The sequence below is a fragment of the Martes martes genome (assembly GCF_963455335.1).
Source record: "Martes martes genome assembly, chromosome: 10".
Taxonomy (NCBI): Eukaryota; Metazoa; Chordata; class Mammalia; order Carnivora; family Mustelidae; genus Martes; species Martes martes.
Genome location: NC_137898.1, coordinates 57,553,213 through 57,568,877, shown reverse-complemented (window position 1 = coordinate 57,568,877; position 15,665 = coordinate 57,553,213). Strand labels below are relative to the sequence as shown.

Sequence of the window (15,665 nt, the reverse complement as noted above, 5' to 3'; positions counted from 1 at the left end):
CCATACATGCTTTGCCCCTGGCTCCAGGCAACCAATGGCCTAGCCAGCTTTTATTTATTTATTTTTATTTTTATTTTTTATTTTTTAAGTAGACTCCACACCCAGTGCGGGGCTTGAATTCATGACTCTGAGGATCAAGAGTCACGTACTGTACCCACTGAGCCAGCCAGGCGCCCCCTAGTCAGCTTTTTTGTATGAAAGTTTATTGGCAAAGAATTTCTCAAGTTGTGACTTAATATTAATACCTAACCTTGAAAAGGGGTTGTAATAGTCTTGTAGCTTTTTCTTTAAAAAACAGAAACAGGGGCGCCTGGGTGGCCCAGTGGGTTAAGCCTCTGCCTTCGGCTTGGGTCATGGTCTCAGGGTCCTGGGATCGAGCCCTACATTGTGTTCTCTGCTCAGCGGGGAGCCTGCTTCCCCCTCTCTTTCTGCCTGCCTCTTTGCCTACTTGTGATCTCTCTCTGTCAAATAAATAAATAAAATCTTAAAAAACAAAAACAAAAACAACTCTGCCGATTTCACAGAGGGAGAAGTAAAGTTGAGAGGATTGGATTGTTTACCCAATGTTAACAGCAGGATAGTTTGCAATTTGAGCCTGCCTCTGACAGATATGTAGGCATACTAATCACCTGTTAGCTTATGAATTTCCCTTGATGGACTTTATTTATTTTTATTTTTTTTAATTAATTAGTTATTTAATTAGGTTCTTTGTAAGAAATTTAGAACACCAATTTGTGAAGGTAAACTCCATTTGTGAGAGAAAACAGAGAGCGGAGGTAGCCCTGAAGCTGAAGAACAGCTTTGATTTTTGGCAGAATTTGCGAGTCCACAGCTTTCTGATCAACCTTGTCCTGCTCTGTAATTTCATATTTCTCTTTCTTGGTGTCAAAGATCTTACCCTCCTGGTGTCTGGGCTTATACAGCTTCTTAAAGTAAGCATCACTGAGATATTTGGAGATTTTCACACTGCTGATATCAATTTTGGTAGAAGTGGCAATGACGAATTTCTGGTGTGTTCTACACAGAGGAACTCGATTGAGGGACAGCGGTCCGGTCACAAGTAACAAGCCACTGCTCAGTTGCTTCAGGAGAACTACCCTCTTGCCTCTGTGGTGCCCAGTGAGGAGGATCAAAATGGTCCCAGGAGCGATGCTAGCTTGCAGTTTTCCCACGTGCTGACTGAAAGGTTTATTGCCGTGGCTCAACAGCTTTCGAGGCACATCTTCAGTAGGATAATACCTCAGCATTTTGCGAAGTTTAACCACTCGGGTACCTCCGTTCTTGTCACCACCAACTGGTTTTGTGACAGTAGCAAGAACCTCTCATTTTTCTTTTCAGCCCTGGATTTAGCTGCCGAATACTTCATCTTGTATATGGCCTTTCTGGAACACATAGCCGATCGGGAGTATCTGCCAATTCCTCCGACTAGGACAGGGTTTCGGCTGCATTGGGGCTTCCCCTTCTTTGGCATTTTAGCCTTCAGGTTACCCTTCTCAGCCTTACCACCAACATCAGCTTCTTGGCTTCAGGTTTTTTCTACTTAGTATCCAGCTTCTCAGCTTTTTTGCCTGCCATCTTGCAAAATGGTAAAGAGAGCTCCCTTGATGGACTTTAAAAATGATCTGTGGAGACCTTGATAAGATACCACTTTTTTGATCTTTAATAAGAGCACAACGTATTATTGTCAAAGTTAAGGTGATTTCCTGTGGGCTTTGTGTACCTGTTATGTAAGGTCAAGTGAGCTGTATGGCAGGTGAAAGGAAGCTCCATGTGCAGTTCACTGGGTCACTTTGAATGAGTTATTTCATCTTGTTCTTATCAAGTGCACTTTTTTACTCCTGGACTTGTAAGAACAATATTACTACTTATATTTGTAGTACTTTTATTTGTACTCTCTCGTTTAATTCCTTAATTGTAGTGTAGATCAAAGGTGATATTCTAAAAGTGCTTTGGAAAATACGAAGTTTCTTTATTTCATTCTGATTCAGAAAAGAATGATGGTTTACTTCTTTTAGCGACCTGGGGCATTTGCTATTTACCTGGAGCCTTGGCATTTAGACATTTTTGAGTTTCTTGATTTAAAGAAGAACACAGGAAAGGAAGAACAGCGTGCCAGGGACCTTTTCTTTGCCCTTTGGATTCCAGATCTCTTCATGAAACGAGTGGAGACTAATCAGGTAAGAAAGGGGTACCTGTTGGTAAGAACAACTCGATTCATATCAGCTTTCTTTTTTGTCATCTTAAATCATGGTTAGGAAGAATCCACCTATGTGTTATGCTATGGAAGGCATTTTAAGCAATTTAAGAGATGCCATTTCTACCCTCTTGGGTTTTTATTCTCTAAAGCAGATTCTATCTGACCTAAATGCTTAAAAGGTCATGTATAAATTAGATGTTTGAGCCTGAGCCCGAAATGATTATTTCTACAGCAGATTTCCAAGAGAGTCTACGGAAGCCACCCTAACCCTTGTAGTGTTCCTAATGGACTATGTGTGATTGGTTATTTCAAGTCTTTTATGGGTTCTTCCCTTTGTAGGATTGGTCTTTGATGTGTCCAAATGAATGTCCTGGTCTGGATGAGGTTTGGGGAGAGGAATTTGAGAAACTATATGAAAGGTATGGGAAAAATATGTAGTAGTAATTTTTAATCATGTGTTTCTTTTATTTGGGGGATCCAAATTTCAAAACCCCATCAGTTATTAACCAGTTTGTAGGAATCTTCAGAAATATCCAGGAGAGAATGTGATTAGTAATTTTATTGTGGTCAGATTTGCTACCTGAATCTTCACCAAAATTTGCTTCTGTCTTCTTTCTTAATTAAAATGTTGTGACTTAACAACAACAACAACAACAACAAAACCTTTGTGACTTACAAAGGGGTGCTTTGGTTTTTAATTGATACTTATAAAAATTAAGGTAAAGGTTAATATTTTGCTTTGTCTTACAGTACAAAGCAAATATATAAATATGATATATGATATAAAAAGTTACGCTTTATATTGCCCACAAAAATCAAGAACAGCTAGGACACAGGTCACTAGTTCATTAAATAATAGCACAGTAGTAGATCTGACAACTTTAGGTATTACTCTTTTTCCTTATGATGGATATTATTGATTTAATGGGATTTGGGTATATTTTAATGGGCCCAGAGCTGCCTGATTTTCCTCTGCTCATTTAGCAAAACAGTAAACATTTAAGAGTTTTCAAAATTTTATGTTTTAGTGTCTTCAAGTTGTCTGCGATAAAGATTTTCTTAGGGAATATTAAAATAATATTAGCTTTGCCTTTCAGTTATGAGAAACAGGGTCGTGTCCGCAAAGTTGTAAAAGCTCAGCAGCTTTGGTATGCCATCATTGAGTCTCAGACAGAGACAGGTACCCCGTACATGCTCTACAAAGATTCCTGTAATCGGAAGAGCAACCAGCAGAACCTGGGAACGATCAAATGCAGCAACCTGTGCACAGAAATAGTAGAGTATACCAGCAAAGATGAGGTAGGTAGACAAACTTCTGCCCAGAGTCCTGAGAGGAGAATCTTAGGCAGTTATTATTTGTGAATCCCTTACTTGATTTTACTTGAAATGGGAGAAGGGAGTTTCCAAAGTTTGCTGTAAGTAGAAGGGCACTAAAGTAGAGATGACAAAAGAAAGGAACAGATGTGATCTGTACCCTTAAATATCTTAGAGTCTAAGCTATATAGAAAAGACTCACTTTTTTCCCTACACACCCATTGTTGTAATAATATTTTCTCAGTGTTCTGTTATGGCAGTTTAGGACAAACACAAGAATGTGTCAGGATGCTAATTCAGTAAGCAGGTAGAGAGTCCTTTCAGTGAATGGAGAGACAAAATTCTAATGGCAAATCTTTAAGGCGATTTGCAGAAGAGGTGAGGCTAGAAATGGGACATAGATTTGTTTTTGTTTTTGTTTTTTTTTTTTAAGTTTATGGAAAAGGGAAGAATAGCCTGTCAGATCAGAGACAGAAATAGGTTTTGTGTAGAGATTGTCAAATAAGTTTGTTCTGATGGAGCAAATACATTATGGTTTGGTATCTGCAGAGATGGCTATGGCTGGGGGAGGGGAGATAGTAGGTGAAATGTCTGGCATGTCACAGAGTAGGAAGCCCTTGTAGGTCCTGAAAGGAAAATAGCGTCAAAAATGCTAGGATGAAAAGGATAGATCTTGTTTCTGGTAATAGAGTGTCTTGGTGTTAGAGGAGGTTGGAGGTTAGCTTGTGGAGATTATTGTAGTGGTTGGATGACAGGCTGCTTAGATGTTGGATGTAAACTATGGAAATGAGGAGGAAGGAGCAGATCCCATATGCTAGGACCTAAAAAACATGACAAATTTAAAGTTGGGAAGAAAATGTGAAGTGAATTGAACATACTGCTAGGGTTGTGGTTTAATTCAGCCAGAGTTCACTGAGCACCAGCTATGTGTAAGACACTGTACAAGTGCTCTGGGATGTAAATGATTATGGCTCAGGCCTTGCCCTCTGGAAATGTATAATTCATTGTTGGAGAAAACTGGCTTATACTGTACTCAAGTAACTATTGTACAAGATAGATTATGCTATAGAGACTAGAGTGACCCTTCTTAAAACAAAAATCAGGTCATAACATTCCTCCACACAACATTCTTCTTTGACTTTCTAGCCCATCCAGAGTTTGTTCGTTTTTTAAAAATTGAAATAGAATTCTCATACCGTAAAATCCACCCTTCTAAGTGTACATTTCAGTGTTTTTTAGTATATCTACAAGGTTGTGTAACCATCACCAATATCTAATTCTAGAACACTTCTCATCAACCTAGAAATAAACCTTATACCCATTAGCCCTCTTCCCCCAGCCCCTGGCAACTACTAATCTATTTTCTGCCTCTGGATTTCCCTCTTATGGGCATTCTCTATAAACAGAATCATGTAATACAGTGGTCTGTTGTGTCAGGCTTCTTTCACTTAGCATGTTTTCAAGGCTTATCTGTGTTGTAGCATGTATCAGTACTTAATTTCCATCCAGAATTCTTAGAGTGCCCTATGAGTTCATGCACAACTGGGTATGCCCATTTCATCTACTGTTACTTTCCCCTTTGTTCACTGTGCTCCAGCCCTACTATTTTCCAAGTATATTAAGCACACCCCCTTTATCAGGATTTTTGCTGTTTACTTTGTGAAAATGCTCTCCCCTCCTAGATAGCCACGTGGCTTGCTGTCTAACCTTTTCAGTTCTTTGTTCATATGTCTCATTATCAGTGAGGTCTTACTGGACAACTCTGTTTTAAAATGGCACTCCTTCTGTCCTTATTCCTAGAACCATTTTGTCTTTTCCTGCCTTATTTTTCTTTGTAACATTTATTAGACTTAGCAATCCGAGCTATGATTTAAAAATGGGTACTTAGGCGATATGTGTAGAATTGAATAGATACGAAGGGCATGAGGGAGTCTAGGTGAGGGGAGTTAAGATTTTTGGGTTAGGATAGTCATAATCAAAATGGGAAGTAAAGTATTCATTCAAAATTATTAAGCATTTGTTATATACCAGATGTGGAACTAGTACTAAAAATATAAGTATAACATTTCTTTCCTGAAAAAGCTTACCACCTAGTGGTAAATCACCTGAAGAGCTTTTTCAGAATTCACAATCTTGGATCCCCTGTTGTTAGGGGCTTATCAGAATTTCAGTGAGAGTAAGGTGGGAATGTGTAATTTGGAAGAGCTTTCTGCAGCAATGGAAATGTATCTGGTGGCTATTGGACACATGAAATAGGACTAGTGCAACTGAGAAACTGAATTTTTAATTTTATTTAAATAGCTACATGTGGCTATTGGCTACTGTATTGGACAGTACATCTACTGACTGAGACAGATACACATAAGAAATTAGAGCACAGTGGGAGGTCTCTCTGGCAATAGAGCCATGGACTGTGGAACACAGACTATCTATCTTACCTATTTCATTGCTGCATTTTACAACTCACATGTGAATAGGTATTGGGATCTAGAAATGAACAGTGAAGAGGGAGGAGATAAATATAAAAATTTGTGTAGAGTGTTAGAGGCTTACATGGTGGTTTCATTGACACAGGGGGAAGAAATAAAAATTGTGTGATTCTTGACCCTTTTTCTTTGCATTCCAGGTTGCAGTCTGTAACTTGGCTTCCCTGGCCCTCAATATGTATGTCACGTCAGAACACACATATGACTTTAAGAAGCTGGCTGAAGTCACCAAAGTCATTGTCCGAAACTTGAATAAAATTATTGATATTAACTACTATCCTATCCCAGAGGTATGAATAGAGGTCTCCGCCTATTGATAATTCTTGAAATCCAAGTAGTAGAAGGGAGCTTATCATGGCCTGACAGTCTTCATTTAAACGACTGTCATTGGAATGTTTGTGAGAAAATAGAGATTAAAAATAAGTCAAACAGAGAGAGTCAAGTATCATATGGTTTCACTTATTTGTGGAGCATAACAAATAATATAGAGGACAAGGGTAGATGGCGAGGAGAAGGGAGTTGAGGGAAATTGGAAGGGGAGGTGAACCATGAGAGACTACGGACTCTGAAAAACAACCTGAGGATTTTGAAGGGGTGGGGGGTGGGAGGTTGGGGGAACCAGGTGGTGGGTATTAGGGAGGGCACAGATTGCATGGAGCACTGGGTGTGGTGAAAAAACAATGAATACTGTTACGCTGAAAGTAAATAAGAAAAAAAAAAAAGAGCATGTATCATTTGGTGCAGAATGTTGCCTTTTCTGTTTAGTAATGTCTCCTTCTTCTCTAAATCTGTTGGCACAAAGGCATGCTTATCAAATAAACGCCATCGCCCCATTGGAATCGGGGTGCAAGGTCTGGCAGATGCTTTTATTCTGATGAGGTATCCGTTTGAGAGTCCAGAAGCCCAGCTGCTGAACAAGCAGATCTTTGAAACCATTTATTATGGGGCCTTGGAAGCCAGCTGTGACTTGGCCAAGGAGCATGGGCCATATGAAACCTATGAGGGCTCTCCAGTTAGCAAAGGAGTAAGTATGTGGATAATGTTTCTTTTTGCCTGTAAGCTGAATGGTAGCCTTCAAAAAGATGTATTCACATCCTGATCCCTGGAACCTATGAATGTTACCTTTTTGGATTTCAAAAGGGTCTTTGCAGATGTAATTAAGGATTTTGAAATGAGATTATCCTGGATTACCCAAGTGGGCCTTAAATCCAGTGACAATAGTCCTTACAAGAGACAGAGAAGAGGAGAGTCAATATGACCATGGAGGCAGAAGTCGGAGTGATGCACCCACAACCCAGAAATGCCTGTAGCCACTAGAAACTGGAAGAGTCAAAGAATAGAATCTCCTCCAGAGCCCCTGGAGAGAGCGTGGCCCTCCCAACATGTTCATTTGGGCTTCTGGCTTCCAAACTATGAGAGAATAAACTTTTTTTTTTTTTAAATATGGAATGCTTCATGAATTTGCATGTCATCCTTGCATAGGGGCCATGCTAATCTTCTCTATCATTTCAATTTTAGTATATGTGCTGCCGAAGTAAGCACACATTTTTGTTATTTTAAGCCACGAAATTTATGGTGATTTGTTATACCAGACACAGGAAACTAATATGGTACTTTTGTTCTCTAGAGTAAAAAAGATACTCTATTTTAATGTGGGTTTTTTAAAAGATTTTATTTTAGATTTTTATTTATTTGAGAGAGAGAGTGTGTGCTTGCTTCAGCAGCACATATACTAAAATTTGAGAGAGTGCGGGAAGAGAGAGAGAGAGAGGAAACAAGCTGTAGAGGGCGAGCAGAGGGACCAGGAGAAGCAGACTCCTTGCTGAGCAGGGAGCCCCATGTGGGGCTCAATCCCAGGATCCCAGGATCACGACACAAGCTGAAGGCAGACACTTAAGCAGCCGAGCCACCCAGGCACCCCAAGATTTTATTTTTGAGTAATCTCTACACCCAACATGGGATTTGAACTTAAAACCTTGAGATCAAGAGTTGCATACTCCACTGACTGAGGCAGCTAGATGCCCCTTTATTTTAATGCTTTATTTAGAACTAGTCATTGGTAAAAGTGATTTAGGAAGCATGCTAACTGTATTAGTTTTCTTTTGCTAAATTTGGTAGATAAAAACAACATATATTACCTCTATTTCTTTGAATCGGGGTCTAGTCTCGCCTTAGCTAGGTCATTTTGTTTGGGTCTCTCAAGGTTATAGTCAAGGTGTTATTAGAGGCTACGGTCTGCTCTGAGGCTTAGAGTCCTCTTCCAAGCTCACCTGGTCTTTGGCGGAATTCATTTGTTTGTACCTGTACAACTCATGACATCGTGCTTCTTGAAAGCCGGTAGGAGGGAGTCTCTCATTTCAAGAAGGCCCCAGTCCAGTTTCTCTTTTGAAGGCTTTCACATAAGTCAGATCCATTCAGGATCATCTCTCTTTTGTTTAACTCAAAATTAACTGATTGGTAACCTTAATTACATCTGTAGAAACTTTTCCTCTTTGCCTTGATTATGTAATTGACACTGAGGAGGAGGACATTATACATGGCCTGTGCATCTGGGGAACCTGGGAACTGTCTTAGAATTCTGCTTTCCACACTGCCTTTATTATTGGTAGTATGAGTCTCTTCAGTGTGAAGTAAAATGTTACGTTACGTTTAGTCCTGATGTTCCTGCTGGTATTTAGGAAATCTGATAACCAGTGGTTTGAAAATAGGTGTTAGTAATAGCTAAGTAAATAGATCAAAGCAATTAAAGATGAAATTAGAATAACATTTTTATGTACAAAAAAAGAATGCATCTCAGCAACATACTTACATGAATGTTAGGATTTCCTGGTTTGTAGATATGATATGGGCTCTCTGAGGGCACACAGCAGGGACATGGGGAACTTAACCAGTTTTCCCAGCCTGGTTTTGATCAATATGACTCCATGAAAGTTTGTTCAGGGAAATCTCTGGACCTTGTATTCCTCACAACAGTTCCATTAGAAGACGTCTGTTGGGTTGTGGGGCATGGCAGTTAGTGATTTGCTTTTTGTCATGGTTTTAAATTGTTATAGAGTGATTTGTCATAAGTTTGCCTTGTTTATTCCCTAGATCCTTCAGTATGATATGTGGAATGTTACTCCCACAGACTTGTGGGACTGGAAACTTCTCAAGGAAAAGATTGCAAAGTAAGCAAAGAGCTGTAAGGTAGTTTTAAAGTAAGGAGGGGTTAGGTTCTCATTCTGGCTTTCAGAAGTTAGGTATATTATTTTAACTTCTGAAACTCATTTTTCCTCTTTTAAATGGGGCGAAAATGACCTATCTACAGAACTATTTTTGTAAAAATACTTTGTAAGATAATATATGAATAGCAGCCTATAAATAGCTTGGTACAATGAAATCATCTTAATAAATGGTAGGTGTTATTAGTTGGTCTTGTTTTAGGGGTGTAACTACCCAGATTAAGCAATTCTTTTTCTCATTAAACTTCATATTTCCGAGTGTGCTTGCTTTTTAAATGTTTTTCACTTTTATTTATTGCTTAACTACCTTGGGCATCTAAATGACTTGCTGAATGGGTTGTCACAGGAGTAAGTTAGGGATTTAGAAGAGCTTTTGGAGGGTAATATGTTAAACTGTGAAAGAAAAATGTAAAACTTGAGGTTTTTAAGGCCTTTCAAACTAATAAAAATAAAAAGGATTTAAGGGTGGGTAGGATGTTTTGCTTAGTGAATAATAAAACAAGTTGTTTTCACTTTCTTCATGAGCCTGTTGTCTCTGGATTAATGCGTATGCAGAGTGTTTAATGTTTACGGAAGGAAGCAGTAGCTTTAAAAATACTCTTTAAAAAATATCTATTTGCCTTAAAATTGTTTTATTACTTAATAATACTTGTTAGAAAATTTAGGAAAATGTATGTGTGAAAGGGAGTAAAATGAAATTATCTCAATACCACTTCCTAAAAATCTGTTTGTATCTTTTTGTCTTTCATCTTTCAGACTTTCTTCTAAACATGTGTGCCTGTGTACATTTGTATGCAAATTCAACTTCTACAAAAATGGACATGTATTTTATTTTATTTTTTTTCAAAATATTATGGATATTTTTCTATATAGAACTTTTTAAAATTTCAAAATTAATACATGAATAACAAAGTTCAAGTACAGAAATAAAATGGAAGGTGAAAGCCCTTCTTTATATCTCTCCTGCCAACCACTTGTTCCACAAAACAAATACAGACCAACTTATTCCTTTTCCCAGAGATAGCCATTGTTAATGGTGTGTATTTTTCTAGACCTTTTTCAGTACATTTGCAGATGCACACAGTTTTGTTATAAAAATATGATCAAATTTGATATATTCTAAGACTTCGTGATTTATTTTCGATGTCTTTCTCTTAGTACTTGAAGATTTACCTAATGTTTTTAATGATTACAGACAATTCCATAGTTTGGTATGTCATATATATATATATATATATATATATATATATATATGATTTTTCAAAATGTTTTCCTATCTTTGGACGGGAAAATCACTGTCCACTTTACTGAGGAAGTAAGACATGAAATCCGTTGGTGATCTGCTTGATGCCTCAAAACTAGGAGTGGCAAAGTGAGATTAGGATCCCAGTAGTACAGATTCCATTAGGACATGAAGCTTTACGCTAAGTACTGGATAAATCCAGAGGTATAGAATATAGGAAAGACAGATTCTTGGTGTTTGAGAAACTTAAGACTAAGTAAGGTGAGACATGTAGCACACATAAAGTATACGTAAAGGTACAGATCATAGAAAATGTTTGTGGAAGAAATACTTACAGTTGTATTTAGTATTGTCTGCCTGGTCAGGAAAGATGTTCTAGTAGTCATCTCTTAGGCTGAGCTTTGAAGGATGAGCTAAGGGCAGCTTGAAGATTTCTCCATGTTCAGATGGCATATTCTTCCTTAAGCACTCTCTTTGGCAGTGAATAGAGTCAGAAGATACTAACCTTCCTCTAGGAACTTATGAGTGAAGAGGTAATAGAGGAAGTCAGGAATATACTTTGAGCATAATCTTTCCCTGTGGAGAATTCTGGTGATAGATATTGGATTCTGACCACTTTCACATCATTATGTTTCCTGAAAGGGCTTAGCACAGTGATCATAGGGCATGTAGAAAAGAGTGAGGGTTGAATGAATGTACCCTGATACAGGTGGGGACTCTTCAACAGCCATTCGATTATTTCCTTAGGCAAGCTAGTGTATGAAGTACTAATAAGTCATGGCATGATAAGAAACTTCAGCAGTAAAATTGTGCTAATTTTGTTTTAGGAGTCAGGTGTTCAGGAGAGGGGTGAGCTATAGCACCCATACTGTGAGATGCATCTCTATAGGTGTCAAATTCAAAAGTCATTATGTGAGTCTAATGCATGTATGATGTCACTCACTCCATCTGCATTTACTGCAGTGACACGAAGTAGCTTCCTTCCGGGCAGATTATAGCTTTAGTACCAGCACCTAATAATCTCCTTTTCTTTAGGTATGGTATAAGAAACAGTTTACTTATTGCCCCGATGCCTACTGCTTCAACTGCTCAGATTCTGGGAAATAATGAGTCCATTGAACCTTATACCAGCAACATCTATACTCGCAGAGTTTTGTCAGGAGAATTTCAGGTGAGAAGATCACAAGTAAACCTACAGGAGATCTTGTAAAAGCCTGATGTTGGGAGTAAATGCCAACTTATATTTAGTATGTCCCTTTTGCTTTGTACGGGGGCAGAGCTTTGATAAAGTAAGTCCTCTTCATGTCCAATATTATTCTATGTTATTTAATAATAGACATTTAATAAATATCTGTTGAAAGAATGATTGTTAGGTAGGAAAGTATCGATAGGTGGGTAGGAAAGTAACTTGTTGATACTAGAATTCACATGGTATTTAACCATTCTGTAATCATAATGATGTATACTATGACCTCAGATGCTTAAGTTGATGATACCCAAGATGTATACAGTGAAACTCAAGATGTATATAGAAGCAAGAGGTATATGGAACCATGACAATAGTTCTCAACCCGGATTACAAATTAGAATTCCTGGTGGGTAGGACCAGTGTTTTTTTAAGGTTCCCGGGTAATTCTAATGTGCAACTAGGGTTGAGAACCACTAATTTAAAAGATTTTTATTTGTGAATTTCCTGATCTCCTGAAATAAATTTCTTTAAGGTTTGGAGTAGATACATTTCTAATGTTTCTTCTTAAGTATTATTTTCTCCTTACTTGGGGGGGGGGGGAGAAGTAATCCACACAGATTTACCCATCTTAGGCAATGCTAGTTCTTTTCACTTTGGCAAATACTATGTTTCTTGAATCACAGATCAAGATTTTAAAGGATCATAACTTTTGTTTGGTAGGATGGGCCTCTCAATCTTATAAAAGATAGACTTTACCAACTAATTTAATGTTAAATACTTCTTCAGTGATCTTATTTATTTTAAGCTCCAGGCCTGTGATCCTGTTTAGGCCCTATCATTCTTATTATTCCTTGATATCTTTTTTGGTTTTCTGTTCAGATTGTAAATCCTCACTTACTGAAGGATCTTACTGAGCGGGGCTTATGGAATGAAGAGATGAAAAATCAGATTATTGCATGCAATGGTTCTATCCAGGTACAGTATGAAAATCAAGTGTGCTCTTTAGAATCTAAGTTGGACATTGGTACCTTCTCATTTACCCCATTCAGTAGAGAGAAAAGTCATTCACTGTGGTCATATGGGCTTGTGTTCACCTGCATTGTTGTGGTAGGCTTATATACATCTTTATATAGCTGGACTTTACCCTCTTGTTTGTGCAATAATATAAAGCAGTAGTTTCCAACTTCTCTGAACATTAGAATCAACTGGGGAGCTTTTAAAATTCTGAAGCTTAGGCTGCACCCCGTAACAAATTAGAATGTCTGGAAATGGGAGACAGGCATTAGTATTTCTTAAAGACCCCCTAGGTCATTCCAAAATGCATCAAAATTTCGGGACCACTGATATAAAGTGTGAAATTAGAGAGTCAAACTTAATTAAGAAGTCCTCAGTGGAGACCAAGGACTCAAAGTCCAAAAAACAGAGTCACAGATAGTATTTAACAATAAAATATTTGCAGCCAAGAATCAAGAAGTATTTATTTGTAGATGGAGGCCTCTGTTTAAACATTTGTCTCCCTGGTAACACAGATAAGGATTTCTGTAACATTTCTATATTTGCTGGCAGAAATTGTAGCATTAGCTAATCTATATGTTTTGATGCAGATTAACCCTAGACCTAATAAAACATTATTTCTATTGACTCCAGAAAGGGTTTGTTTCATTGCTTCCTTTGATTGTCTACATGTGAGTTACATCCCTGACTACTTTTGTTTTCTACAGAATTCAAGGGTCATTTATTGCTGCTTAGCTCCTTTTATTATTAAGTACCTCTAGAATAATGAATGTTTGGCTATGATCCAAATAGAAATGGGTCTTATAATCATTACCACTAGCCAGATACTTTGTTGGTTAAATGGAGTTTTGTTGGACATTCTAAGCCAGAGGTTAACAGCCCTAGGAAAACTGATAAGGATCATGTTGTATGATGCTAAATGGTACGGTCAGATCTGGCAGGAAGTAGAACTAAGGCCAGACCCTTGTGTCATTAATTACGTTAATTATCCTGATTTCTTCAGCCAGGCTGCAATAAACATTTGTTTTTCCTTCTTCAGAGCATACCAGAAATTCCTGATGACCTGAAGCAACTTTATAAGACTGTGTGGGAAATTTCACAGAAAACTGTTCTTAAGATGGCAGCTGAAAGAGGTGCTTTCATTGATCAAAGCCAGTCTTTGAACATCCACATTGCTGAGCCTAACTACGGCAAACTCACTAGTATGCACTTCTATGGCTGGAAGCAGGTTCGTGGAGGAACTCAAGGAAGACTTGTTGCCAGCTTGGGATATTTTGAAATTGGAACAGTTTTATATTCTAGCTACCTATTAAATACCGCCACCTAGCCGTTTTTTCACTTCAAATCCAGTATGTTAAAACCAAGTCATGATTTTTGTACCAGATCACACTTTGGATTTTCTTGTTTCTTGTAGGATTATTTCACTCTGAGGTTTGAAACCTTGGAGTTACCTACAATCCTCTCCTTATTCTCCATATAATCACTCACCAAGTTGTGGTGGTTGTTCCTTTATACTGTTTCTTGAGTATCTTTCTTCCTGTTCCACAGCCATTATTCTTAAGCCTTTTAACTGATCTCCCTGCTTCCGTATCTGATCTAGGCTGTCTTGTGCACTGCTACCATTTCTTAAATAAAACTTTACATGTGCCAGCCCCCTATTCAGAAACGTCCTTTGTTTCCCCACTTTAACTGTTTACAGTATAAAGGCCAGTTACTTAGCTTATCATTGCCAACTGTAAAGTCCTGTGATTCTGGATTCTATCCTTAGTACCTGGTAATCTTCTGGGTATTTATACAGAGGTACAGTTTGTTAGTTTGTTTTTTAAATTTAAGAGATATTTATTGGCCACACACTATGTGCTTAGACTGGGGATACTGAATAGAAGGTGATCCTGACCCTTGAAGTAGTCATCACCTGTTCTTTACAGAGACGCAGTCTCTCTCCATAAATAGTTATAAAGTAGACATGTTGTCTTGGGCAAACTTGGAAGTCATACACATAAAAACAAGAAAAGACTAGAGAACAAAAATATTTGACATTTCCAAAGAGATAAGCTTTTTTAGTGGCAAAAGGAACACAGTATACTGTCTGACTCTTTCTACCTCTTAAGCATTTTTGAGAAGGCTTCCTAAAGAAGTTGGAATTTCAGGTTTAGAAAACTATCTGATTTGATTTATGGAAGTGTATTTTAAACATTGGTCTTGAATGCCTAGTGTTCTTAAAAGTTCTAATAGCTGTATTTGCTTCCTTTGTAGGGTTTGAAGACTGGGATGTATTACTTAAGGACACGACCAGCAGCAAATCCAATCCAGTTCACTCTAAATAAGGAGAAGCTGAAAGATAAGGAGAAGGCAACAAAAGAAGAAGAAGAGAAAGAGAGGAACACAGCAGCCATGGTGTGCTCTCTGGAGAATAGAGAGGAGTGTCTGATGTGTGGGTCCTGAGGAAAGGCTTGGAGGAGACCAGCACTTCCTCACAGCCAAACTACTTCTTGAGCATAGATAGGTGTAGTAGGTTTGCTTGAAGTACTAAGCCTTTGCTGGACCTTATTGCAGCAAAAGGGTCAGTCAATTTAACGTACTGTTTCTATATAGAGTGAAAGTATTGATTTTTTAAATTGTTATCTCTGGAATCAAAGTAGAAGTTTTAGGACTGCAAAAGAAGTCACCTTGCAAATAGGGAGTGATTGAGTAGGGTTTCATTGCCCATTGCCCGCCTGGCACCTTTTCTCTGAAAGGAGACATAGTTTTGCTGCTTTGGCTGGTGGGTCCAGAGAAGCAAAACTGAGTCATAACCTGTGAGAAGTGCTGACAGGACCTTTATGTGGGTAAGCTCCTATAGGTCATTCTGAAATAAACATTTCTAAGTGATTGTGTGAGACCAAATTTGTCATTTATTTTCATACAAAGGTCAAATTTGAAAAAACGTTTTCTGTGCTTTGAGAGTTCAGAGAAGAAATTTTAAGAAAAATTACATAGATGCTGTGTAGAATTCCGATTT

At 38.0% G+C, this 15,665-nt stretch overlaps 1 protein-coding gene and 1 pseudogene across 5 annotated transcripts in view; one reads left to right on the top strand and one right to left on the bottom strand.

The window, feature by feature from the left end:
* RRM1 (ribonucleotide reductase catalytic subunit M1) overlaps window positions 1-15,535 on the top strand; it is a 36,538-nt gene extending 21,003 nt beyond the window's left edge. For all 4 annotated transcript variants that reach the window (XM_080817680.1, XM_080817682.1, XM_080817681.1 and 1 more), the window contains 10 exons: window positions 2,016-2,177; window positions 2,537-2,616; window positions 3,295-3,496; window positions 6,138-6,287; window positions 6,800-7,021; window positions 9,088-9,164; window positions 11,497-11,632; window positions 12,530-12,625; window positions 13,704-13,892; window positions 14,921-15,535. In XM_080817680.1, coding sequence (XP_080673806.1) covers window positions 2,016-2,177; window positions 2,537-2,616; window positions 3,295-3,496; window positions 6,138-6,287; window positions 6,800-7,021; window positions 9,088-9,164; window positions 11,497-11,632; window positions 12,530-12,625; window positions 13,704-13,892; window positions 14,921-15,109 — 1,503 coding nt within the window. In that variant the 3' untranslated portion in view covers window positions 15,110-15,535. The remainder of the gene's footprint in view (window positions 1-2,015; window positions 2,178-2,536; window positions 2,617-3,294; window positions 3,497-6,137; window positions 6,288-6,799; window positions 7,022-9,087; window positions 9,165-11,496; window positions 11,633-12,529; window positions 12,626-13,703; window positions 13,893-14,920) is intronic.
* Window positions 720-1,575, bottom strand: LOC308350238 (large ribosomal subunit protein eL6-like; annotated as a pseudogene). The gene has a single exon. The product of its transcript is annotated as a large ribosomal subunit protein eL6-like (transcript).
* Window positions 15,536-15,665: the final 130 nt, after the last annotated feature.